General features: G+C 44.7%; 4 protein-coding genes across 7 annotated transcripts in view; 3 read left to right on the top strand and 1 right to left on the bottom strand.

Moving 5' to 3' along the window:
• Positions 1 to 23,929, bottom strand: part of tcf7l1b (transcription factor 7 like 1b) — a 611,697-nt gene that overhangs the window by 204,130 nt on the left and 383,638 nt on the right. The gene's annotated exons all lie outside the window — the stretch shown is intronic.
• Positions 1,522 to 8,130, top strand: LOC125711342 (beta-centractin-like). Its single transcript, XM_048980145.1, has 11 exons — positions 1,522 to 1,702; positions 2,855 to 2,919; positions 3,017 to 3,092; positions 3,720 to 3,845; positions 4,435 to 4,559; positions 4,899 to 5,115; positions 5,248 to 5,340; positions 5,514 to 5,688; positions 5,799 to 5,860; positions 6,004 to 6,044; positions 6,338 to 8,130. Exons 1-11 carry the CDS (start codon positions 1,655 to 1,657, stop codon positions 6,441 to 6,443), a joined length of 1,134 nt encoding a protein of 377 aa, XP_048836102.1. The 5' UTR covers positions 1,522 to 1,654; the 3' UTR covers positions 6,444 to 8,130.
• Positions 8,621 to 14,012, top strand: kctd9a (potassium channel tetramerization domain containing 9a). The gene is made up of 12 exons (XM_048980136.1): positions 8,621 to 8,814; positions 9,229 to 9,350; positions 9,514 to 9,557; positions 9,961 to 10,057; positions 10,211 to 10,269; positions 10,539 to 10,667; positions 10,763 to 10,830; positions 10,965 to 11,060; positions 11,265 to 11,414; positions 11,731 to 11,836; positions 11,955 to 12,088; positions 12,207 to 14,012. The coding sequence occupies exons 1-12, from the start codon at positions 8,767 to 8,769 to the stop codon at positions 12,321 to 12,323; spliced, it is 1,170 nt and encodes a 389-aa protein (XP_048836093.1). The 5' UTR covers positions 8,621 to 8,766; the 3' UTR covers positions 12,324 to 14,012.
• On the top strand, positions 17,628 to 20,937 carry ankrd39 (ankyrin repeat domain 39). Of its 4 annotated transcripts, none has more exons than XM_048980256.1 (5): positions 17,628 to 17,745; positions 18,547 to 18,641; positions 18,746 to 18,849; positions 18,932 to 19,135; positions 19,685 to 20,937. In XM_048980256.1, exons 2-5 carry the CDS (start codon positions 18,548 to 18,550, stop codon positions 19,838 to 19,840), a joined length of 558 nt encoding a protein of 185 aa, XP_048836213.1. In that variant the 5' UTR covers positions 17,628 to 17,745; position 18,547; the 3' UTR covers positions 19,841 to 20,937. The 4 variants fall into 4 exon arrangements, with proteins under 4 accessions (XP_048836213.1, XP_048836221.1, XP_048836204.1 ...); XM_048980264.1 differs by having other exon boundaries at positions 17,688 to 17,745; positions 18,544 to 18,641; XM_048980247.1 differs by lacking the exon at positions 17,628 to 17,745 and adding an exon at positions 17,755 to 17,985.

The following is a 23,929-nucleotide window of genomic DNA, read 5'->3' as shown; positions in this document are numbered from 1 at the left end:
GGCTGGCATCCTTCCCATCCTCCATTCTTTATATTTACTTCTCTCCTTTTTCATCCATCAAGTCCAATATGCTGTGATCTACTGTCGTTTTTTTCAATGCACAATCATACTGAAATTGTAAATTCCCATCTGATATTCATTGCATTATGGTAATCATGGTGGAACCAAGACTTTGTTTGGATTTTGTTAATCGGTTTAGTATAAAAAGTCACAGTCACAGAGTACACAGAGTACTCAACTGGTGGGTTGAAACAAAATCTTGGTCTGGATTTTTGCTTTCTGGACCTTGGCTATCTACCTCTGAACCTGAAGCCTCTCCTGTGTCTGTGATGTCATTAATTGCTATCCGCTCTTAGTAAAACCTCCTTTGAGGAACAAGTGTGAGGGAAGAAGCCAGGTTCCCTGTGTGGGGCCCAGGGAGAAATGATATTAGGTACACTGGGAACTGGATTACTGGCACCCCTTCTTGGAGCCTGGCCTGGTTAAGAGGGTCAGCAGTGAGCTTCTGAGCCAGAGCTGGGGAAGTTGTTTGCTGATAAGTCTGCTGACTAGAACATTCAGAAAACCCAGACAAATGCAACCCAAGAAATGCATACTTGAAGACATGTGGGCTCACCTCATATGCTTTGTTATCAGGGGCAATATCAGCCAAATACATGAGCTGGACAGTTCTGGACATCCTATTGTCATCCTTTACTCGATTTCAGCATTACAGTATAAATCAGTGTCATTCTTAGTATCCATTTGCTGCTAGATTAACATTGTCCATGTGAGCTGTTATATATAAAACACAAACATGGAGCAGGGACAGCGTTCAAGCTCCCTCTCTTGGAGATATGGGAAAACGCTGTGCTGCCCTACATGCTTCCACAAGATGTTATATTTTAATTGTTACATTTCCAGACGTAAGTTTGTTCTCTTTGTTGATAGTGGAAGTAACTGAATGTCAAAAAAAGTGCACACTAATTTTAAGGCTCGGTTTGTACGTAAATTTCATGTCTATTACTACACTGTCGTTGTAATCCCATATAATTAAGTAGATAGAAATACACTGTAAGGGGCTGCCCCCCCCATCCTGGGTTGTTCCCTGCCTCTTGCCCATTGCTTCCGGGATAGGCTCCGGACCCCCCGCGACCCAGTAGGATAAGCGGTTTGGAAAATGGATGGATGGAAATACACTGCATAGATTAAATGAATAAAGTTCTCCCTGTGTCATCGTGGGCTTTCCTCCGGGTACTCCGGTTTCCCCCCACAGTACAAAAACATGCTTGAGTTAATTGACGAGATAAAATCGTGTATATGTGAGTGAATAGGCTCCGCCCCGACCGTGACCCTGAAAATGACAAGCGGTTACAGAAAATGGATAGATTTGTCTGTTCGGAATATACACGGCAGACACAACAACGCCTGCCCAGTGTCTTTCCCGCACTTCCGGTTATATTGCGTCATTGTGATCGTCCCGGATAGATATCCTCTGATTGGTTGCTGTGACTGTCCGCCTGGTCGAGAATCCGCCTCGTATAGCCACGTGACTTATCACTGGCAGGCGAGGCAGAAGTGACCCGGGTGTGTTTCCTGTTTCTGAAACAAACAAGCATAAAATAAAATACGGAGGCAAAAGCAGTAAAGCAACATATATCATAAGGAAGGTGTCATGGAGTCGTATGACATTATCGCCAATCAGCCTGTTGTAATTGATAATGTAAGTAGCTTGTTGCAGAATTCAAAGAGCTCTCCCACGCTCTTACTAAAGCGGGCTAACTGACTTAGTGACTAGCTATTGTGTTGCTTTTGTTTCATTCATTCTAAAAATAATTTTTAAACTGTCGTTTACGATCCTCCTGCAGACTGACACATCATCACTGAAATAACCGACTTTAACGGGTTACTATAGCTAGTCGATTTTAGATAAATCATACGGCGTATGGAAGTAATGCCCGTTTAGCAAATGCTGCCGGTCTGCCTTGTCAACAGTGTTGACATGGCACCCATTTATCAGCATTACTTAATTCGGCAGTCCTGTGCGTTAGAGAATAGAGAATGTACTTCACTGTGTCGTTTTCAGTAAGCCAGCTTAATGTACATATCCTCTGCTCCTTAGGTATGGTTGTAGCTAATCAGCTCAGTGAAAGGGTTGACTTTAGACGCAAAGCCGGAGCCACCGCCTAATAGCGAATATAATGCATGTGTACATTATCTATAACGCACGCAGAATAACGATATGCGTACGTCTTACGGTTATTTGCTTTCCATTCGTTACTGGAGCATAATTTGCTACATTTTAGGACATGTCAGAACTGCTGTCCCCCTGCATTGTGTTTCCAATCCAACAAGGCCGCACCCTGTAAATTAATCTTGGAAAATAGTCTTGTAAGTTAGTCACTAGGAGAATGTCTTTAGTGACTTATTCTGGTGTATTTCGTGTTTTTATTACTAGATGTCAATAAATGCAACGCCGTTGCTGGCAGTCTGTTTTAATGTTAATTTGTTGTCTATTCTCTTAGGCTGCAAATACTTTTTATATGTCCTTGCTGGTGGTAATGACTAAGTGACTAATTTTAGCTAGGGTATTGTTATCTGAAAGGCAACATTAGAAAATATTTAAGTACCATACCTTGGCGAGGTTTGGGTACCTGTTTGTGGCAGATTGATGTGAGGAGGTGTGTACTGGTGAAAGTTCAGCTTTGACAGTGGACATCCTGGTCTTTCTGGCCCAGTGTTAAATTAGAGGGTTGATCTTGGTTTTGCCGTAAATCTATTTTGTCAGTTGTGGCACCACAGTCATTTGGCTTTGGCTAGTCCAGCGTTTCTCACAGATTTTTATGTAGTATAAACTTTCATCTTTTCCTTTCAGGGTTCTGGTGTTATCAAAGCTGGATTTGCTGGAGACCAGATCCCAAAATACTGCTTCCCAAACTAGTAAGGATCACCTTGCATGCAGTCGCCGCTCTGACTTGATTCGGTGCCTTGATGCATCCCGCACGTTGTATCACTGGCCTGTGTGTTTTTGTTTCAGTGTGGGTCGTCCTAAACACGTGCGTGTGATGGCGGGTGCCTTGGAGGGAGATCTCTTCATCGGTCCCAAAGCTGAGGTAAACGTTAAGCATCAGTGCAGTGGAAATGTGGTTCTCAGTTGCGGTAGCATTTGCTATTTCCATATTTCCAGGTATCATATATATGTGACTTGATGTCGATGCTCGTTAAAAGAAACTAAAACTAATAAATTGCGGCGGGGTTTTAACAGCACGTTAAAGACTATATTATCTTAGTTTTTGTTAATTTTTATTCCTTTTATTTTTTCAGATAAATCTGTTCTTTCTAGGAATCTTCTTACTATGACCAAAATGCAATCTGTTATCGCAGCTTGCTTGTTGGCAGTTTAAAAAAAATGAATGACAAAATATGTATATAGCAATAACTTCAAAACGCAACTTACACTCTGGGCAACACCCACCGCTGAGGATTATGGGATTTCCTCCTCATGGCTTGGTCAGAGTGCTGTTAGTTTGTCTTTGCTGATAGCCTGGATTCTGCTCGGCTACAATCATTTAACTCTCATTAAGCGATGTGATGCATGACAGATGTTTGGTCATTTATTCCTGTTTCATTGTAATGGTAGAATAATGACCATGTGGACTAGTGTTGTACAATGAGATTGACATTGACATTCTGGGTTTTTACCACAATGTAATTCAGTCTGGGGGGATGATGGCTTACAGGAGCACAGGGGGCTGCTGTCTGTGCGCTATCCCATGGAACATGGGATCGTCAAGGACTGGAACGACATGGAGCGTATCTGGCAGTATGTCTACTCCAAGGAGCAACTGCAGACCTTCTCAGAGGAGGTGAGTGTTGTGTGTGTGAAGAACCCAGGATGAACCAGGGGTACATCCTGAGTGGGATTGCAGCGTGACTTGGTGGTTCACTTAACCATATGTCATGAGATTGTGGGTGTAAAGGTGGGTGCTGCAGGGAATCACCTACGAAGAGACCAAGTTGGAAGCAGGAATCGATCCCATAGCCTTGGAGGTCTTTGAGCACTGTGCCGCCCTTTGTCTATCCAAACTAATTTTAATTTTCAGCCCTTATTAGTTGCTCAGCTCGATTAAAGAAAATCTATATACACAGGTCCTAAGAGCTGAGATCTTACCCTAATTGGCTGAATCTCCTAGATCATTTCCCCTCTGTCCCCTGTGTCGATAACAGCAGGCAGTGATGCTGATGGACTCAAGGCTGTGGATAACCCTAGCAGTCATGGGGGCTTGTGTCAGGACGTGACACTTGCGATATCACCGTCCGTTTAAAATTCACAACATAAAGAGAGGCAGTGTGCGGCATCATCGGTTCAAAGGCATTATGGGAGACATGATTTCTCATGACTCTGGTGGTGTTTCGGTCTGTGTGGCCTGTTTCTCACATTGACTTCCTTCCCAGCATCCTGTGCTGCTCACAGAGGCACCCCTGAACCCCAGTAAGAACCGGGAGCGGGCAGCAGAGGTGTTCTTCGAGACCTTCAACGTGCCGGCCCTCTTCATCTCCATGCAGGCCGTGCTTAGCCTGTGAGTCTGTGGTTCCGTGTGCCTGCGAGCAGTAAACGAAGGGCTGGAGATGCTGCCGTGCTTTGGCAGGGCAGGAGTCGCTACCACTTGCGAGACGTGAAACTTTAGGTCAGGTGACTAGCTGCATATATAATTAGTTATGTGGACCAGTATTTCCCAGACCTGTCCTCACGGCCGCCCAGTTTTCTTTAAGAAACACTGACGTAGACCAACTAATGAAGAACTAGATGAAGCAGATCCTAAGTCACTCAATGACCAGATATTGCCCGAAACATCAAGCTGTTTCCCCAACGTCATGGACAGCTTTCCATGACTGCACGGAATGTGTGTCGGTCACAGGTACGCCACGGGGCGTACGACGGGCGTAGTGCTGGATGCTGGTGACGGTGTGACGCATGCTGTACCCATCTACGAGGGCTTCGCCATCCCGCACTCCATCATGCGAGTGGACATTGCCGGGCGCGATGTCTCCCGCTACCTGAGGCTACTACTGCGAAAGGAGGGCTATGACTTCCACACTTCGGCCGAGTTCGAGGTGGTGCGCACCATCAAAGAGGTACGGGGTCTCTGAGTTTTCCTTCGGATGGCCGTCGATTTATGCCGGAAGTGTGTTCCTGTCCAGTTGTGCTATTAACAGAGCAAATCCTGTCTTTAGTTCTCATTGGTATGCGCTTGTATCCCTCTGCAGAGAGCGTGTTATTTATCACTGAACCCTCAAAAGGACGAGACCTTGGAGACGGAAAAGGCACAGTACACCCTCCCCGACGGCAGTGCGGTGGAAGTAAGTGTGTGTGTGGAGACAGGGCCGTGATTTACGCCCGTCCTACATAGTACCAACCTGCAGGATGTCTGACTGGGTTTTCTGACTTTGAGTTTGGTCCTTGGAAGTCTTGCTTGCATCCATATGAGACCTGAGGACTGTCTAACTGTGGCCGACCTTGTGAACTACCTCAGATCGGACCTGCTCGCTTCCGGGCCCCAGAGCTGCTCTTCCGGCCGGATCTTATTGGAGATGAGAGTGAGGGAATTCATGAAGTACTGGCCTTCGCCATTCAGAAGTCTGACATGGACCTGCGACGCACGCTCTACTCCAACATCGTCCTGTCGGGAGGCTCTACGCTACTCAAAGGTGCATGGAGTGGTGTGGCCAGCTTGTGGCGTTGCTGGCCTCTCCGTAACACACTTTCTTACTTTTGCCTCTTTGTGGTTCTGTCTCTTATATGGATTGACTGTCCACAGGTTTTGGAGACCGGATTTTAAGTGAGGTGAAGAAACTTGCACCAAAAGATGTAAAAATCAAGGTATTTATAAGTATGCTTTTGTCTGCAGGCCTGTTATTTGGCCTCTTTTCATAAAGTATATGGTATCGTAAAAAGGCTTTTTTTTTTTTTTTTGGACTTGTCAGTCTAAATTCACTCGTTTTTGTTATCCTGTTCTTCCACAGATCTCTGCACCCCAGGAGCGATTGTATTCCACATGGATTGGGTACGTCCCTGAATATTTTACAAATGACCTTTTTGCTGTGAAGACTTCCAACTCACATTTCAAATACATATCCATTAAATATGTCGATAGGGTGATAAAAGTATCTATTTCCTGCTTCGCCCAGCCAGTAGTCTAACAACTTGAAACTTTTTCAATAAAGCTGTTTTTCACTAAGATTACCAAACATATCCATCATGCCAAGAATAACTTGGTTCCGCAGGAACACAAAAATATTTGTTCTTGCATGTGAGTGCTAAGTACCGTGATGGACTTCTCTGATCTGATGGTTGCAGAGGTTCTATCCTGGCATCGCTGGACACCTTCAAGAAGATGTGGGTCTCCAAGAAGGAGTATGAGGAGGACCGAGGCCGTGCCATCCACCGAAAGACCTTCCAGTAAAAGAGGGAGGATCTGAGTCATGGTGCCACTGCACCATCCCAGTACTACAAGCCCCGGCCCTGTGGTCCCAGTCCGTCTGTTCCCTCATCATTCCTAGCACCTCCCAGGAGAGGCCCGGCCAAACTCTGCAGCCTGGCGCCTCTTCATTCCCAGATCTGTTTCAAGACTCTCAAGTGGTTTGACTGGGCAGTCTGAGATATGCCCAGTACTCTCTCCACACATCTGTGAGGTGACCGTTTTCATCCATGAGAATGTAAGAGACAGCGCATTGTTGGGGGCAAGGCTATATTCTTCACATGCATGTATTTACAATAGCATTTAACTAACCCAATATGATATCATTATATGTTCTAAGAAAAATTAAGGTTTATGATGAACATCTATTGTTCCATGAATTTCATTCCAAAATGGGCAGATTTTTTCTTTTTTTCGCCAAACTTAAAAGCACAAGTTATGCTTGCATTGAAATACATTTGTTGTATTTTAATACAGGTATTTCTTAACAAAGTGTGCAAAATTAAGATTGTTTTCTGGTGGGGAAATTCTCTCAATGTCCTTTTTTCTGTTGCCATTGCTTAATGCTGCTATATGTCTCCTATAGACATACAACCGACCCCCCCCCCCCCCAACATTTACCTGCAGAGCTTGTCTTGTCTGTCATCCTTAACGGTTGAGCTGGTGAAGCTAATATGTAAATGATGGGAGGGATTACTATACTATCACTGCCTAACATGGATACTGATGAAAATCAGGCAGTAGGAAATGAGTTTAAACAACATCACATAATCCCACCCACCATCACTTTCAAAGCCTTCTCTTATTTATCATTGCTCTGTTTTTCCATTACCCCCCCCCCCCCACAATCACAGATTCATCCTCAGGTTTTCTTCATGATTCACGTTGGACCGCAGTATAATAAGTCATCACACTTTGATTGATCTTGCATGGCTCATGTGTTTGTCAGAAACAGGAATATTACATGAAGGGCCCCTGTTATATCCAGTCTTTTCCTGTAAGTGAAAACCTCTATTAGGCTGGGGAAAGACTGATTAGTCTGTAAACATTGACACTAAGTCTCTGTGGGGACCGTGTGACCTCGTGTTGTGGACAGCAGTGTCCCGTAAAAATGAGCTTGTGGCTCATGCTTTGAGAAGCCTTCTGTTGTTAGCTTTTTGATGCTGGCTTTAGTGATGCCTTAAAGGAGAAGCTTTAATTGGCAGCCATGAAATTTTAAGAACTCGACACAAAAGCTTATATTGCATTTTTTTTTTCTTTTGAATTCCTCCACTTAAGATAACCTTAATAATGTTAATATAAACTAGGTAGAGGAGGGAATCTTCCATATGTTTATTTAAATAAGGTGTATAGATAGAATAGTATTGTGATTTAAAATGAGACAAATGCTTTTTTTATGCGGGTAAAAGGTGTTTGTCTTTTGCAGGCTGTCATGTGGATAATTCCCTAGCCAATTTTGTCCAATTCCAGGTTTACTTTGTAAAAGAGCAACTTTCCAGCAGACTGACTGTACTTCAGTCAGTCTTTTTTTAATAGCATACAGAGTCTTATTCTCCCATATCCACTGTTGCTAAAATACAGGAGGAGGACTGATATGTACAATATGTTGAAGTGTTGCTTGTACTGTTTATTTTGTAAAGTCATCATAATAAAGTTAATGACAGCTGTCTCACTTTTCTGCTCATCTGTATAAGATAATTGCATTGTTTATATTGAAAGCATATGGCCATAAATGCAAGATCTTCTTCAACTTCAAGTTTTTCAGAGGTAAGCATCTGATGGAAAGTGTTACAGAATTTAAAAATTCTCCTAAGGCAACCGTAAATTGCGGAAGTATTCAAAGAAGATGTTGAATGACGACCTTTTACTAAAGCAGAATGGCAACAGTTAAGACTTTTTTCTTTAAGTAAAATTCTCTCGAGCTCCTAAGCTTGCAAATAATATCACGGGCATCATAACGTTTCTTTTCAGTACAACATTAGCCAGTAATTCTTTCCGTTGCGTCACGGACTGGTCATTCTGCACGAATCAGTCTATCATGATTTCATCACAGCTGCATCTGATAGGTTGGTTCTGTCGCATCAGCTATTCTGCCTCCATATGATTGGATGAGCTGTAGAATAGCTCTCCGTCTCTGATCGCTTATTGGATATTCCTGCCGCGGTGGGCGGTGATCCAATGGATTGTCTTCTTAGAAGCTTTTTTTAATCGCCAGTGAGCTCATTTAAGTTTAAAGATAAAACGGTATACGTGTAGCTAGGATTTTTTTTATTAATATTTTGTTGATAATATAAGCTCCGCACAAAGAATGAGAAGAGTAACGCTCTTCATTAACGGAACCTCTAAAAATGGCAAGGTGGGTAGAAAAAGCTTGTGGGTTTAGTCAGCACAAACTTTGGTGTCTGGTTAGCTCTGGTAATATTAGCTCCCTTGTTTGAGTTAACCTAAAAACTGTCACGCTGCATATTTCATCTTGTTATTCTAAAAGACAGATTACTCATTTCCTATAATTAATCGCGGATTAACTAACCTTCATTGTCTGTAATGACTGTAACTTAACCAAAAACCCAAAGAATCTTTCCCTTTTTTATCTACATAGAGAAGGAATTTTAATGTCATTGTTATGTATAGGAAACCCGCGAATGTTATTTTTCGTACTTAAAATGAATTGCCAGTTAACAAGGATCAGTGCATTTGCACTTTGCTGGTTAGTGGCTAAATGGTTATGGCAAAGGTGTCGAAAAGGTGTTTTTAATAATAATTTACCCAGGTTGTGGCGGTCTACGGCACCTTGTCCGACTTGCTGTCCGTGGCCAGCAGTAAGTTAGGAATCCGAGCTACGAGCCTGTACAACGGGAGAGGAGGCCTCATCGATGACATCGCACTTATTAGGTGGGATGGGTGCTGAAGGTGGTGGCAGCAGTTGCTGTTACTGTACTGTAATTGTTTCACTCTTCTTGTAAGACGTATTAATAACATGAAATTGAGGGGACGTTTATAGGTAATTTTCAGCCTACGATGACACTAGTTAAGATTTTCTTCGGTTTTTTTCCAGGGATGATGATGTCCTCTATGTATCTGAGGGTGACCCCTTTGTCGGTGAGTTTAACTTTCTTTTTAGTGCGGAGGTTTTCAAACTGCTGGGTGCGCCTTCCTGGTGGAGTGCGAAGGAATTATAGGGGGGTGGAAGTGTGTGTGTGTGTGTGTGTGTGTGTGGGGGGTGGTCGTGCGGGAGGTTTGAGGTGGGGGCAGACGTATTTTGAAATTGCAGCCTTTAGAAACATTAAAAATGACATATGCTGGTAAACGTCATGTGACACAATCAAATTATTAAATCTGTGTGTGTTGGGCCCTGGGGGTCCCCACCAGAATAAGTTTGAATACTAATGTTTTACTGCCACGTGAATATGCGTTGTGAGTCAGAGGAGTAATGAAATGGCCTGTTTGCCATGTTATTAGTTTCACATTATGAGTATCCCGGTTACCTCCTGTTTCTTGGCAGACCCGCAGGACGGTGTCCGTGGACCAGAACAGCGCTCCGGAGCTCACACAGACTGGCTGACTCTGAACATCGGTGGTCGCCTCTTCACCACCACCCGGTAAGCAGGGGTCTCAATTGGCCGAGCAGAGGCGAGTGATGCGAGCCCGCGGTTACTTGAATGTCATCTCCTGTCAATTTCACTGTTCTTTCTTGCTTTCGACTGGGTAATTTTATAATACTGAGACACTTTTCTAATCCCCAATTCTGACAGGAGCACCCTGGTCAGCAAAGAGCCAGAAAGCATGCTGGCACACATGTTTAGAGGCAAAGGTATGTCTGCAAATTGATTCTCAAAGAAACAACTCTCGGCTCAGCGGGTCAGGACCATGTGCCTGTGATTGAAAGGTTGCTGGTTCAAATCCCATGACTGGAAGAGGATTATGGCCCTTGAGCAAGGCCATTAACCCCAGTTTCTTCAGGGATACTGGCCGTCCCAGCTCTCTGGTCCTCAGTTGTACATCACTTTGAACTAAAACATAAACTAAATGCATTCACTGCATCACTGACGGGGCTTCTCCATGCTATCCTCCACCTCACAGATGTGTGGGGCAACAAGCGAGATGGGCAGGGGGCCTACCTGATAGACCGCAGCCCGGAGTACTTTGAGCCCATCCTGAACTACCTTCGGCACGGGCAGCTCATTGTCAACGATGGCATCAATCTGCTGGGTGGGTGCAGCATGCGGACTGTAAGTCTGAGCCTCTTGATTGGCCGTAAGTCCAGCATAGCGGCATCATCATTGGTGTCTTTCTGATCCCATCAGGAGTTTTGGAGGAGGCGCGGTTCTTTGGAATCGAGCAGCTCGCTGAGCAGCTGGAAGGGGTGATAAAGGTATGGGGGCCTCGTTGGGACATAAAGGGCGAAATGCCACGTTGGTTAGATGTGATTCCAGACGTGAGGGGAAACGCTCAAGACCAGATCCTGCATGTCTCTCAGACCATGCCGGCCTACCTGTCTTCCTGTAGAATTCCCAGCCTGCGGAGGACCATTCTCCCATCTCCCGAAAGGAGTTTGTGCGCTTCCTGCTCGCGACACCCACCAAATCTGAGCTTCGTTGTCAGGTGCAGACCGGGGAACCTGTCATTTGCCAGGATTGACACAGGCCCACTAACAAACATTAAACGCTACTGCATTTTTATTCTTTTCAAACTAAATGCAGTATTCAAAGTTTTTCCACAGTGTTCAGATTTATACTTCTTTTAAAGAGTGAAGACCTTAGAATTGTCATTAAATTAATCTACATATGATCTTCTTCTGTCACCCAGGGTCTCAATTTCAGCGGAGCAGATCTTAGCCGTCTAGATCTGCGGTACATCAACTTCAAGATGGCCAACCTGAGTCGCTGCAACCTCACACACGCAAACCTGTGTTGCTCCAACCTGGAGCGGGCTGACCTGTCTGGGGCCAACCTGGATGTGAGTGATTCCAGGGCGGGGAGGTGCAGTTAACTTAAGTTATTTTCTCTGTGAAAAATCTTCAGAAAACATAAGACAACGATGATATGCAGCTGTAGCTCGTTACATTATTTACCAATAAACCTGTAAACCAGCTAACATTTTTATGATATATTCCGGAGCCTTAATGGTGACGGCATTATATCTGAAATAGCTTTGTAGTGAGTCATTTTATACAGAGACTGCACTGTGCATGAAGATCGCGTTGAACAATTCTTAGGGAAGTAACCCTGGGTTTAATTTGACTTAGATTCAATAGAGTTTGCTTTGGTTGCAGGGGGCAAACTTGCAGGGTGTGAAGATGCTTTGTTCCAATGCGGAAGGAGCATCTCTGAAAGGCTGTAATTTTGAAGACCCATCTGGCCTGAAGGCCAATTTGGAAGGTAACTCTAGGAGTGTGAAACTACTATTGGATATTAAAAAACACTAGTTGGTGATAATTGGTCCAGATTTCTGTTTGCACGTGTGACATCTGCAATCACTGTGCATGTGTGCTGTCAGGCGCCAACCTGAAAGGTGTGGACATGGAAGGCAGTCAGATGACGGGCATCAACCTGCGCGTGGCGACGCTCAAGAACGCCAAGCTGAAGAACTGCAACCTGAGGGGGGCCACTCTGGCAGGCACTGACCTGGAGGTGAAGGGTCATCAGGCCTTCTGTGTGATTTAAAGACACAGCATCACCGGTCATTGTAGGTCAAGAGGTGAACGTGATGTAACACAGTGGTTGAAGTTCTTGGGTTGTGTCTTTACAGAACTGTGACCTTTCTGGCTGTGACCTTCAGGAGGCCAACCTGCGGGGATCTAACGTGAAGGGCGCCATCTTCGAGGAGATGCTGACCCCTCTGCACATGTCGCAGAGTGTCAGATAACCTGCCCACCCCTACCATCTCACTGTAGCTCCTTCCTGGGACCCTGGCTGGCTTACCCCGCCCCCCTACCCCCTTCATTCCAGCAGTAGGTGTCCGGTAGACTCCAGCCTTTCCCACCAGCCAGATCCTAGGAAACATTATGCAATCGTAGCATTTCTTTACTGTGCTGAACCCTGGCATCCCACCCGGATCTGTCAGCTTTATTCTCTTGCACTAGGGCGGCGCCGGGGTCGTTGTCATTCTTCCACTTCTCATTCTGAACGCTTGTCCCAATTAAGAAAACGCGACGCGGCGGCATCCACTGTGAAGGGGATGCGCGTCCGTGGTATTCAGCACTTGGCTAGCGGAACGTGCGCAGCTGCCGTTAGCTGAGGGTTCAGCTGTAGGCCAAGGAGTTGGAGACGCGGTGCGAACTGGTGCCTCCCTGTTTACGAAGGACCACCTTAACGGAATGTAATGGTATCGTGTACGTCAATGCCAAACCAGTTAGCGCGCTTGGGCAACACATCTTAGGCATATTACCGTATAAGAATGTAATGGATTCATATAATTAAGATGTAAGATGCAATTCTATATCCAGCTAACGGTTGACGTATGCAGCTTTGAACAGTGTTTATCCTGTGTGCGTGTGTGTATGTGTGCGCGTGCGTACCCCCACGCCCCAGCCTGCAACGTGCAGGATCTTACGCCAAGTATTGTAGAAGTTAAACGCTGCTTGACACGCATTTTCCGGAAGCGTTGAATCTACCTCCCCTTCAGCATGTCAGTCTTGGCTGCCGTGCATTTCAGCAATTTCCCTGACACCCCCCCCCCCCCCCCCCGAACCCAACATACCAACATGACCTGCCTCTTGTGTTTTCTTTTTCACATGGCTGGTCGTCTTGTGTCCAGCCCTGCACACATGTAACGTGACGAAGTTCACGACGTCAAGGCATCTACAAACCAAAAAAATGCATCGTGACAACATGAAGCTTTTCTTTTCTGCACCAAATACAACATGGAGGACAGTCATGGGCCGGCACTCCTGTAGAACATCTTATTTATTACCTGTATGCATCACACCAAAACATTATCTGCACTATTTCCAGCTGCACACAGATATCCACGAATGGTTTTTTTTTTTTTATAAGCAATCAATTATATTAATCCAGTTGCAAAAAATAATAACATTGTTGAATGTGCTTTAGAACATTCCTAACTCCTAAGGGATTGCAGGCCTCGTCCTTCCCATGCTGTTCCTTACATATTTAAGGATCATCACTGCTGGACTGTGACAATGATAATGCAGCTCTGTGTTGCTAAGTTGCTTTTAACGAGCATATGTTCCGCATCTGCGACCTTGTATTCATCTAGGAAACCTTGTTTTCTAATAGTTTCATAAGTGCCAGCAGCTATGTAGCGCTTTAAAGGTGCAGCAACTATTTTTTTCTCCTCTTAAGGTACTCTTAGTAATGAAGGCAAACAGAGTAATCAGCACTATGAACATTGAAGCTTTTTGCATATACAAACCTCATTAAATGTGTTATTTATTTGAATATGTATTATACCATATTTATATATGCAGGAGTGAAGGTAAATTCTGTCTCAGGACTGGGTGTATGACATCTCCATATGTTCAGTTTTGTGATTAATTGCACTCACTCAGCCAAGGAAGAGTGTTTTCCTGAATAGACTGTTAAGAGAAATCAATCCTTGTGTCTGTCTCTTTTTTTGCATGCAGTGTCAGTCTGCTTCCCTTGTTTTGTGTGTTAGTGTAGACAGGTACTTGGCGTAGTGGTGTGTTTGGGCTTGCTTGTCAATTTACTTTTAATTCAGGGTACTACCAATTATGTAAAAGTGTAGGGTGACCGCTTAATTGGAAAGCTGTGCTCTCTCCCTTTTATTTGAGCCATTTGGGCCTTGTGTACATTTGTTTTTCCCCAGAGGTGGACATTTCTGATCCAGAATATAAAAATCCACAACCAGATTTTGCTTCAACCAACCAGGTGAGTACTCTGTGACCGTGAATCTTTATACTCTGGTATACTGGTCGGTTGAATCAAAATCCTGGTCTGGATTTTTATTTTCTAGACCTGAAATGTCCATCTGCTTATTTTACATACATGTTTAAACAGAGGCTTTTGTCTAAAGCAATATACAAGAGAAGCAGATGGCATGTCACAAGTATACAGCTGTTAAGGTGCCAATTAAGTATAAGTGTAGCTAGGCAGAGTTGCCAATGAATGACTAGCAAGAGGTCAGCATCGGAGAAAGAGCTATGCAATACAAAAATGAGAACCTATAAGACAGTTATTCAAACCAGCCAGAATATCTCTATAGAGAGCCAATAAAGAGGGACGTGAAGTGCAACAGAGCATTTTGCCAAATTGAATGCCAGATGTGCTGTCACATTTTAATTCATTTGTAGTGGTTTGACAGCACAAGCTGGTAGCGTTGTCAGGGAAATGTAGCCGTAATCTAGTCACATCTATGATTATCTACTATGTTGCTGATAGACCTTGAGGGAGATGGTGTTCTTGATGCGGACTGTACAGTGATGTCATGGTAAATGGGGTAAGATGATAATCTTGGTCTTTGAATAAGACCAGCAGCCAACAAAGAAACAGTGAACGCCAGGACAAAGCAGCGGTTGACTACAGAGGTATGTTACGTCTTATGCGTTTTTGTCCTGTGGTATGGAGTATGAGAGTCCTGTCCCAGGTTCCCCTTTCCGTCCCCACACCACCTCCATGATCCCACCCACATCTTCCTCCTGCGCATTGTACACTTCATCTCTTCTGGGTCCCAGATCCGAAAAGAATGCCGTTCAACCATTCCAGCAGCTCTCCTCATCGACTACTCTCATTGATTGCTTTTCCTGCCTGTGTTACTGATTATGTATGATTTTTTGCTTTGTTTATGGTTTTCTGATTCTTACCGCACCCTTTTGTAATTTTGCTGTCTTTGTTTTTGTTATTTCACTTTTGATCTGCTCGGTGTTTGGTTCACGTCTTCAGTCGCCCCATCAGAAAACCTTTGATTTGACTTGTGTGTATGTGTTTTGTGTGTGTTTGGTTGTACTGCTGTATAAGGAGTGACTGCCATCTTGTTTTGTGAGTGTGTTTGGATCCTGTCTATTGGGTTAGGTATGTAGTAGGGTGATTGTTTTTTTAGTTTCCTTTCTTCGCTTTTACTCTATACCCCACAAAGGAACAGCTTGATCGCTGCCTTAAGGACAACAGGGTGCTTTAATGTTGTGGTCCTGGGCGATGCCTCCAAACGGGCTATAAAACGGGTCCATTGGGATGAGTTGGTCCAGTAAGGAATCCTCCTTGAGCCAGGTGGTTCCAGGTGTTTCACACAGCCTGATCCAGATGACCTGGATGTAGGGCTTCGCGTGGATCCCGGTGGCTCTGGCTCGCCCGGAGAGGATGTCCCCCTTACAATTTGGTTACGGGAGCTGGAACTGGTGATAGAAGCAGGAGTATCAGGCTCAGCTGCTACAGCTAAGGGCTTTGGAGGTCGAGGCATATAAAGAGGTGGCCTTGCATAGGCTGAGCATGGGTCAGCAGAAATCTGTGCCTCTTCTGCGAAAGGTAATTGGTTATTGTCCCTCGATCTGCCCCTTGAGAAAGTTGGTGTTGACCCATAGAACAGTGTTGACTCCGACTCGGAAAGTCCACCCCAAACTTGTGCATCTTCCGAAGAAGGCTATTCCATCAAACCTATCTGTGGAAACCAGAAAATGTTTTTATTGTCTTGAGGTTGGTCACCTCATCTCTGTTTGTCCGGCACTCAAACGTAATAACGCCCGTGCTGCCACTTGGGAGGTACACGAAGCGACCAACCTAGACACTAATTCACTGTCCTAAACCATACTGTGACTATCCTACCTGATACTGGTACTGCTCAGTCATTTGTGCTAGAAAGTGTTTTGCCCTTTTCGAATACATCCTACTGTGATAGTGATGTCCTGGTCCAGGGCATGGAACTAGGTACTATGATGGTTACACCTATTAGGGTTTATTTGAAAACGGATGACTTCGCAGGGTTTGTTAAGGTGGCTGTTCGACCACGGCTTGCTGTCTCAGGGGTTACGTTTATTTTAGGAAACAATATTGCAGGAGGGAATGTGGTTCCTTTCCCTTAAGTTATGGCCGAACTGGAAATCAGTCCTAATGACTTAGTGCGTGATTATCCCACTGTGTTGCCCACCTGTATCTAGGTGGCACTGGAATTAAACATCCAACATACAGTAAGCTCTTCAGCGCTTATCACCTGGAGTCCCAGAGGGCCCTTGAGCGATTTCATCAGTCCTTTAAGAATATGTTGCATACCTATTGTTTTGAGTCCCAGGGAAGGACTGGAACAATGGGGTGCCTTTGCTTTTGTTCATTATTCGGGATACGATGCAAGAGCCAACTGGCTTCAGCCCTGCTGAGCTTCTTTTTTGTTCCTGCCTGGCTCATACAGGAGAAAGTGAGTCCCACAGAATACATGATTAAAACCCCGAACTGCAGGAGGAAAACCTACATATGTCTCGTAAACATGATAAAACCGTACATCGACAGCCCAGACTCTGTTCCTTTGTCTGCTCCTGTCCCGCTCCCCTTTGCCATTGTTAATGCTGCCCTGGATGATGTTAATTCGACCACTAGCACACCTCATATAACTGATCAACACCTCATTAACTTTTTAAACTAAATAAATTGATTAATTAAGTGAGTTGGTTTTGAAATTTAACAAAGATATGGAATGGCTTGGGAACTGAAGCTATGTTCTTATAGCCATAAAACAAGATACCAGTGACTTTTTGGAGAACAAGATAAAATTCTTGCAATAAAATTTTGTGCTTTTTTTCTGAGAAAATCCTGCCCAGATAAATAGCTTTAAACAAGTGCTTTGACTGCCAAAGACTTTTGCACAGTACTATATAGGGTTATATAGTTTCCTAATTATTTTTCAAACTGTTACTCACAAAATGCATGTCGGGAACCTTTTTTTAATTCAGTAAAACGATCCGATATAAAATCTACGTGTTATATTTTAATATATATATTGTGTTTATAAATATCCAACATCATTAAATGCCGTTTAGCCGAAGTTATCTTCGGGTGAGCATACAGGCGGCATTTCTCAAGAGTGGCCTGGTACTTTCAGGCTGCCACTTCGGCATGTGAATTCTTATAATTGGTCATCCTCTTCAACCTTCAGTATGAATATCGCCATTTGGGGTTACGTTTATTGCTATAAACTTTTTTTTAAGATTAAATGTAAACTAATAACATGCATTTTGAATGAGACGAATCGAAAACTAGAGGGCAAGCGGGAAGAGAATAGCTTTTATGTAATCATCTCTTATGTTCGCTTAGTTTTCGGAAGTGACTCGAGAGCCGGCATAGTTTTGCCCTTTACGGCACCCGTAGCGGGAAAAACCCACGAGGTCAGTGCACATTGTTGTTTACTGCAGTTGTACACAGTTCTAGTCGTTTCTGGTCACGGATTTATTGAATGTAATATATACAAGCATATCAACATATCTTGTCTAAGTTAGCTAGCTTAATTTTTGCGCCTCGTTGCCTTTTCCGATTTCTTTTACAGTAACGTGACGACGAGCTGTGTAGGACCCACTGTTAAAATAAATTGTAGCACTTATGTAGCTAGCCAGCTGCGTGTTTGAAAGGTAATATGACAAAGATGTCTAAATGTATTGTTACATAAAAAGGAAAGAACTGCCAGATGAATCATGCAAAGGTGTTTAAGTGTTTACACTAGACACACAGCTTAGAAGAACGGCTACTTTTAGATATTTAACAGGCGTAATATATGTAAACTTGTATTTGGAATCAAGTCTACTTTACTGGTAATTGCTGAATTGTTCGATCATACATTGATCTCAGTATTCTTATAATACGAGAAGTATTACTGCGTCACAGGAAACTAGAAATCACGAAGCGGGGAAATAACGAGGTAGCGAACACCGAGGCAATTGGCAAATGCAGCCAAATCTGAAGGTTCAGGTACTTTTTCCAAAAGCAGTAAAAGAATGCAAGTGGAGATTATCTTACGACGCGCATCTCAAAGAAAATCAGTTAATTTCTTATAACTTGCGTAATGGGAAGTGTGACATAGCACAGAATTTAAAAAAGTCATTGCAGAAAAAGTGAGCGGTGACTGTCTGCGTACCCCAAACCGAAACCTGGAACCCAAATCCTCGCTTTCTGTCATTATTTCCTTAAAGCAGCATGGCGTCAATTAGCCAACACTGTACGTGTTGCTCCCACGACTTGACAAACCCCAGCGTGCACCAGACACTGGAAGAGATGGAGTTTGAAAGAGGTAACACACGGAGTAATCAAACACACATTCAGCAGGAATGCCTTTGCTACCAGCAGGCCCATTACAGTCCATTAAATGCAAAGGTTTCTTTTTTTTTCATTTAGGCATCTGGTCTGCTGCCCTGGATGGTGACCGTGACAGAGTACGTTCATTCCTTGACAAGGGGATAGATCCTAATCTCAGAGACCAGGCAGGCTACACTGCATTGGTAAGCCAATGGCGAACACAAGCTCAATGGACAACCCGCACACTATATATAATAGGTGATGTGTAATTTTAAACACTTGTAGCACTATGCAAGTCGCAGCGGAAGCGAGTGCGTGTGTGCACTGCTGCTCAGCAGGGGAGCGTGCATGAACCCTCGGACCAGAGGGGGAGCCACTCCTCTGCATCGCTCGGCCTACTGTGGGCATGTGGGCATCGTCAAGCTTCTGCTGGATTCTGGGGCAGATCCCATGTTGTGTGATGATGACGGCGCCTCCCCCCTGCATAAGGTAGACATACTGGAAATCACTAAACATGTAGAGCAGGGGTGCCCAACTCCAGTCCTGGGGGGCCGGAGCCCAGCACATTTTTGGGTTTCCCCTCATTTAACACACCTGATTCAACTCCTTGTGCTAATTACCACACAGCTCTTGAGCTGAATCATTTATGGTGGAACAGGGAAAGAGCTAAGCTACACAGGGCTCCGGCCCCCCAGGACTGGAGATGGGCACCCCGATGTAGAATGTATACCACACCAATAGATGATGTATTTCAGTCCTGACCAAGAGGTAGCCTGTCTCATTAACCTATTCACTCCTTCATTCACCTACTCACTCACTCACCATCTCATTCACTCCTTTGGATCTCTCTTTCTGAATGAGAAACGAAGGAGTGAATGAGTTGATGAGTGAGTGTGTGAACAAGGGAGTCTCTTGTGAACGAATCATTCACCAATGTCACACCATTGGTATATCCATCTATAGTTCTTTTTCCTGTAGGATGTCTGTAGTGTTTCGTGGAGGTGTGCGTGTCTGTAGTGATCTGGATTATTTTCACAGGCTGCCGAGCAGGGCCATGAGGAAGTGTGTGAGCTGCTGGTGGAATGCTGTCCTTCTCTAAGAGACCTGAAGAACAAGAGATTGCAAACAGCTTATGAACTGGTCCAGCGGGGGGCGCCTCTGTGTGAGCTTCTGAGACCTACATTGGATGCGTGATGATCGACTTACCTCCTGTTTTGTATTAAGTACCATTGCAACTTCTGTATCCAGCTTACACATCTGGACATAGACGGTCTTGGGCAGAACCTACTGAATGTTAGCTCAAGGTTTTGGACAAGGCATCAAAAGCAGGCCACCGGGGGGAGGTTTGCACTGCTTAGAGGTGAATCCTGACATGAATTTCATAAATTTGAGGTTTTAGCCCTTGAGCAAGGACTTTTAACACCAGTTGATCCAAGAGTGCTGGACACTGACTGGCCCTGTGCTCTGACACCGAAACATTGCTCTTACCTGTATGTGTGTTGGTGTATTATGGAGAGTGAGATGGAATAGACGAAAACAGTTTCCCGTAAGAGAAGAATAAAGTATCACTATTTTAATTTAGTCCTGTTGCGCTTGTGGTTTTGAAAATAACTATTTGAAGGTCAGGAAACGGGTAAAATACTCATGCCAAGGAATAGAGATGCTCAAGTTAATATCACTGGGAGGGGGTGTTTAGTGTTGTGTAGACTTTTTTTTCTAGATTTTTCAAATTCAAAATTTTCAAATACTTCTTACCACCACCTGAGGGCAGCAGTCTCCCACTTTTAGGTCTGTTTTGGACTCAAAGCTGAAGCAGCAGCAGGGGGCCATCAGAGGCATGGCTTACAACCACCTTACGCCTGTACATGACTAAAGCTTTAGGGTGCAGACTGCGCTCATAAATACTGATGAACTCAATGATACAAAAACCAACCGCATTTCCTGTTTTACCGTTGCGTAAGTAAAGCGGTAAAGATAAACACATTTGCCACATGACAGATTGGAAGGCTGTATGGAAAAGGAGCTACATGTATGCTTTTAGAATTCTTTAAAAATATTAGTGGATCTTGATGGAACAAAAGACCTAAATCTAAGACTCCCGCCTGGGGCCGGACAGCACCACTGTTACTTTGGAGGGGTGGTTGGAAGGAACCAAAGAGAGGGGGGTTGTTCTGTAAGTAACTTTACCAAGCCAGTCTCCTGATGCTAATCACTGCTTTCTCTGCATTAAGATGTAGAACTTGGCCCACTTGGTCTGCATCCTGCATTAAAAGTATGTGAGACGTTCTTTACTTAACTGGGTTTTTTTTCGTCATTCCTAGTAACTCTAGCCATTAAAGATTTACTTTGTGATAATGTGAGAGACTGATGTTTTCCCTCTTCATCATTAATCATGGCCGTTCGGCTACATGTAGAAGATGGCCTCAACCAGACTGCCATCCCGGCTGAACGCGCAGCTCCAGCAGGCACACGCAGCCACGTGACCGTCTCCTGGCTCTTTAACAACACGCAAGGTGGAAACCTGCACAGCCATTATGGAGCCTGGACTTGCGTGAGCAGCAGTATGCTGGGGTAGGGACTCGTATGTTTTCTGTCACGTGTCCTGGAGATACAGGATTATCTCACCTAATCTTGCCCACGTCTTTTGGAAGGACCCTGCTGTATGATGTGTTATATTCCCAATGTAAAGGTGATGTCTGTCTCTCGGGTGCCTCTATCCAGAGATTTAATGCAGTTATTTGTGGCCGCTCTCCTCTTGGTTGAAAAGCGGTTGACGAATCTAAGAGCAAGGTTCCGCAAAGAACCTTTGGTTAAAAGATTACGTCTTAATCCATATACATGCTGCAAGTTATCGGGTAGCGAAGGCTGGCCCGTTTGGTCCGATCCCACAGGCGGGCTACTGTAGCATGAAAAAGTTCATGCTGACTATGATGGAAAGGTGTCAGGGCACACAGTGCATCACAGCATGCTGCGCGTGGGGCTGCGTAACCACAGGCCAGTCAGAGTGGCCGTGCTGACACCTGTCCACCGCCGAAAGCGCCTACAATGGGCATGTGATCGGCAGAACTGGACCACAGAGCAATGGAAAATGGTTGCCAGGTCTGATGAGTCACGTTTTCTGTTTCTGTTTACCTGGAGAAGAGACGGCACCAGGATGCACTATGGGAAGAAGGCAAGCCAGCAGAAGCAGCATGATGCTCCGGGCAATGTTCTGCTGGGAAATGTTGGGTCCTGGCATTCACGGTGATGTTACCTTGACAAGTACCACCTACCTAAACATTATGTAAGGCCAAGTGCACTCCATCATGGCAACAGTATTCCCCAGTGGCAGTCGCCTCGCAGGGGGAAAAGGCTCCCTACCACACTGCAAGAATTGTTCAGGAATGGTTTGAAGAACATGAAAAATAGTTCAAGATGTTCACTTGGCTCCCAAATCTCAGAGCGATCAAGCACCATGGAGGCTCCGCCGCTCAAGATACAGGACTTAAAAGATCTGCTGATTACGTCTTGGTGCAGGATACCACGGAACACCTGTTGTTGAGCCTACACAATATTAGGCAGGCGGTTATAATGTTATGGCTGATGTAGCAATGTAATTAGTCAGGTACCATACATGGCCCACGTTGCTTTATAGCTAATTTGGCAAAATAGGCTAAAATAATTAGCCATCCAGGCTTCGTTGTACCGTTTAACTGATATGGTTAAAGCTGTGCAAAGTATGTATATACTTTTGTGTATTATCGAGATGAAAACTGAAGACCCAACGCACACATGGTCACCGTGCCAGCAATCATCTTTCCTAAGCACTCATTTCCTTATTATCCGCAGCAGCACCAGCAGACCCTTCTCCATACGGACTTCACATGCCTAAGAAGTTGAAACACTGCCCCAGCCTGGCTAATAAACAACATCTGTGCGTCCAAATCAACGTGCAGAAGCCAAGTGCAGATCGCCTCGGAACTAACCTCGTGCACATGGGTCTCGCATAGCTATTAAAACAAGGCAGTTATTAGCAGTTTTACCGTTCGCCATAGCTCTTTTGCGATTTATGTTTGTTTATTTGATTATTTTATCCATTTTTCTTGAGAAGTGAGGTACAGGCTGGCTTTGTTCGCGGCGGCTTCCCGCATCCTGAAAGCTGCTCTTGTCCCACCATTACGGGTCGGCTCCCGGGAGGGTTCCCCTTTGGGGTGCCTGGCTGTTGCCAGTTTGAATTTCTTGCCACGGCTCCTCTAAGCTGTGCTTTAAATTCCTTTTCCTGTTATTTAAAAGCGAAAAGCCTCCTTGACGTGCACCGGGCTGGTATCCCTTACTGGGTGTACCCCAGCTGGGATTGGCTCCAGCCTCAGACCACGTGGACGTGTACTGGGGGACGATTATTTACTGTGAAAGTCTTACAAAAACAATTAGCAAGCAGCTGGTTTCCCCCAAAGAATCAGCCTCACTATTAAATGACTTGAATTGGGGGGGCTGCTGTGTTATCGGTAGTAATCAAGGACCTAAGCTAGAAATGCGGGACCACCTGGCAAAACGTCCCCCACCATAGAATTTTTGTTTCATATTCAGGGGCCCCTATATCATGCTGGGGCCCCTAAATCTGAGGATCCATGGCCCTCCGATGCCCCTAGTACTGATACACCAACATCTGAACTGAAAGTCATCGCGGTTCTGCTCTATGACCTGAATGTAGAGACACATTCTCTGCCATATTCCAGTTTGTGCTAAAATGTCTGCCGCTCGGCATCCACCCTCCTGATGCCCCCATGTGACAGCTCCATTGTATCTTGCGGTCGTCTCCAGCTCACCGCCGGCGAAAACGGCACCACCCCTGATTTAATAAGAGGGTCTCGTAAATCCACCCTCGCGTCTCCCGATCGCTTTCATGCTCTTAGCTAAATTCAGTCAATGTGGTGCCTCTAAGACGTGTGTCATCGTCTTATTAAATAAATCGTGCGTGGAGGCGGCACCCTGTGTTCTGTGGCACATATTTATCGTGGTCATGGTTTTGAAGAGCACCGCCCTCCACCCTCCATGTATGATCTCTAAAGTAAATGATGCTTTATTTGCGCAAGTACGTTGTAGGTCTTTAGTTTTTGCATGTGCCATTGTGCTCTCCTTTGAGACATACATACAGTTTGAGACATAAATACAGTTGGGATTGGGGGATGTATCCGTTCTGCAACAATGGGACTCAAACCAGCCACCCTCTGATTACAAAATGTTGCACAAAAGCCTAATTCACTGAACCACACAGCTTCTCCTTTATCTCATTCCTTCTTTTTG

The sequence above is a fragment of the Brienomyrus brachyistius genome, chromosome 2, assembly GCF_023856365.1.
Source record: "Brienomyrus brachyistius isolate T26 chromosome 2, BBRACH_0.4, whole genome shotgun sequence".
Lineage (NCBI taxonomy): Eukaryota > Metazoa > Chordata > Actinopteri > Osteoglossiformes > Mormyridae > Brienomyrus > Brienomyrus brachyistius.
The sequence above is the reverse complement of the archived record's forward strand: the minus strand, read 5'-3'. Positions and strand labels throughout refer to the sequence as shown.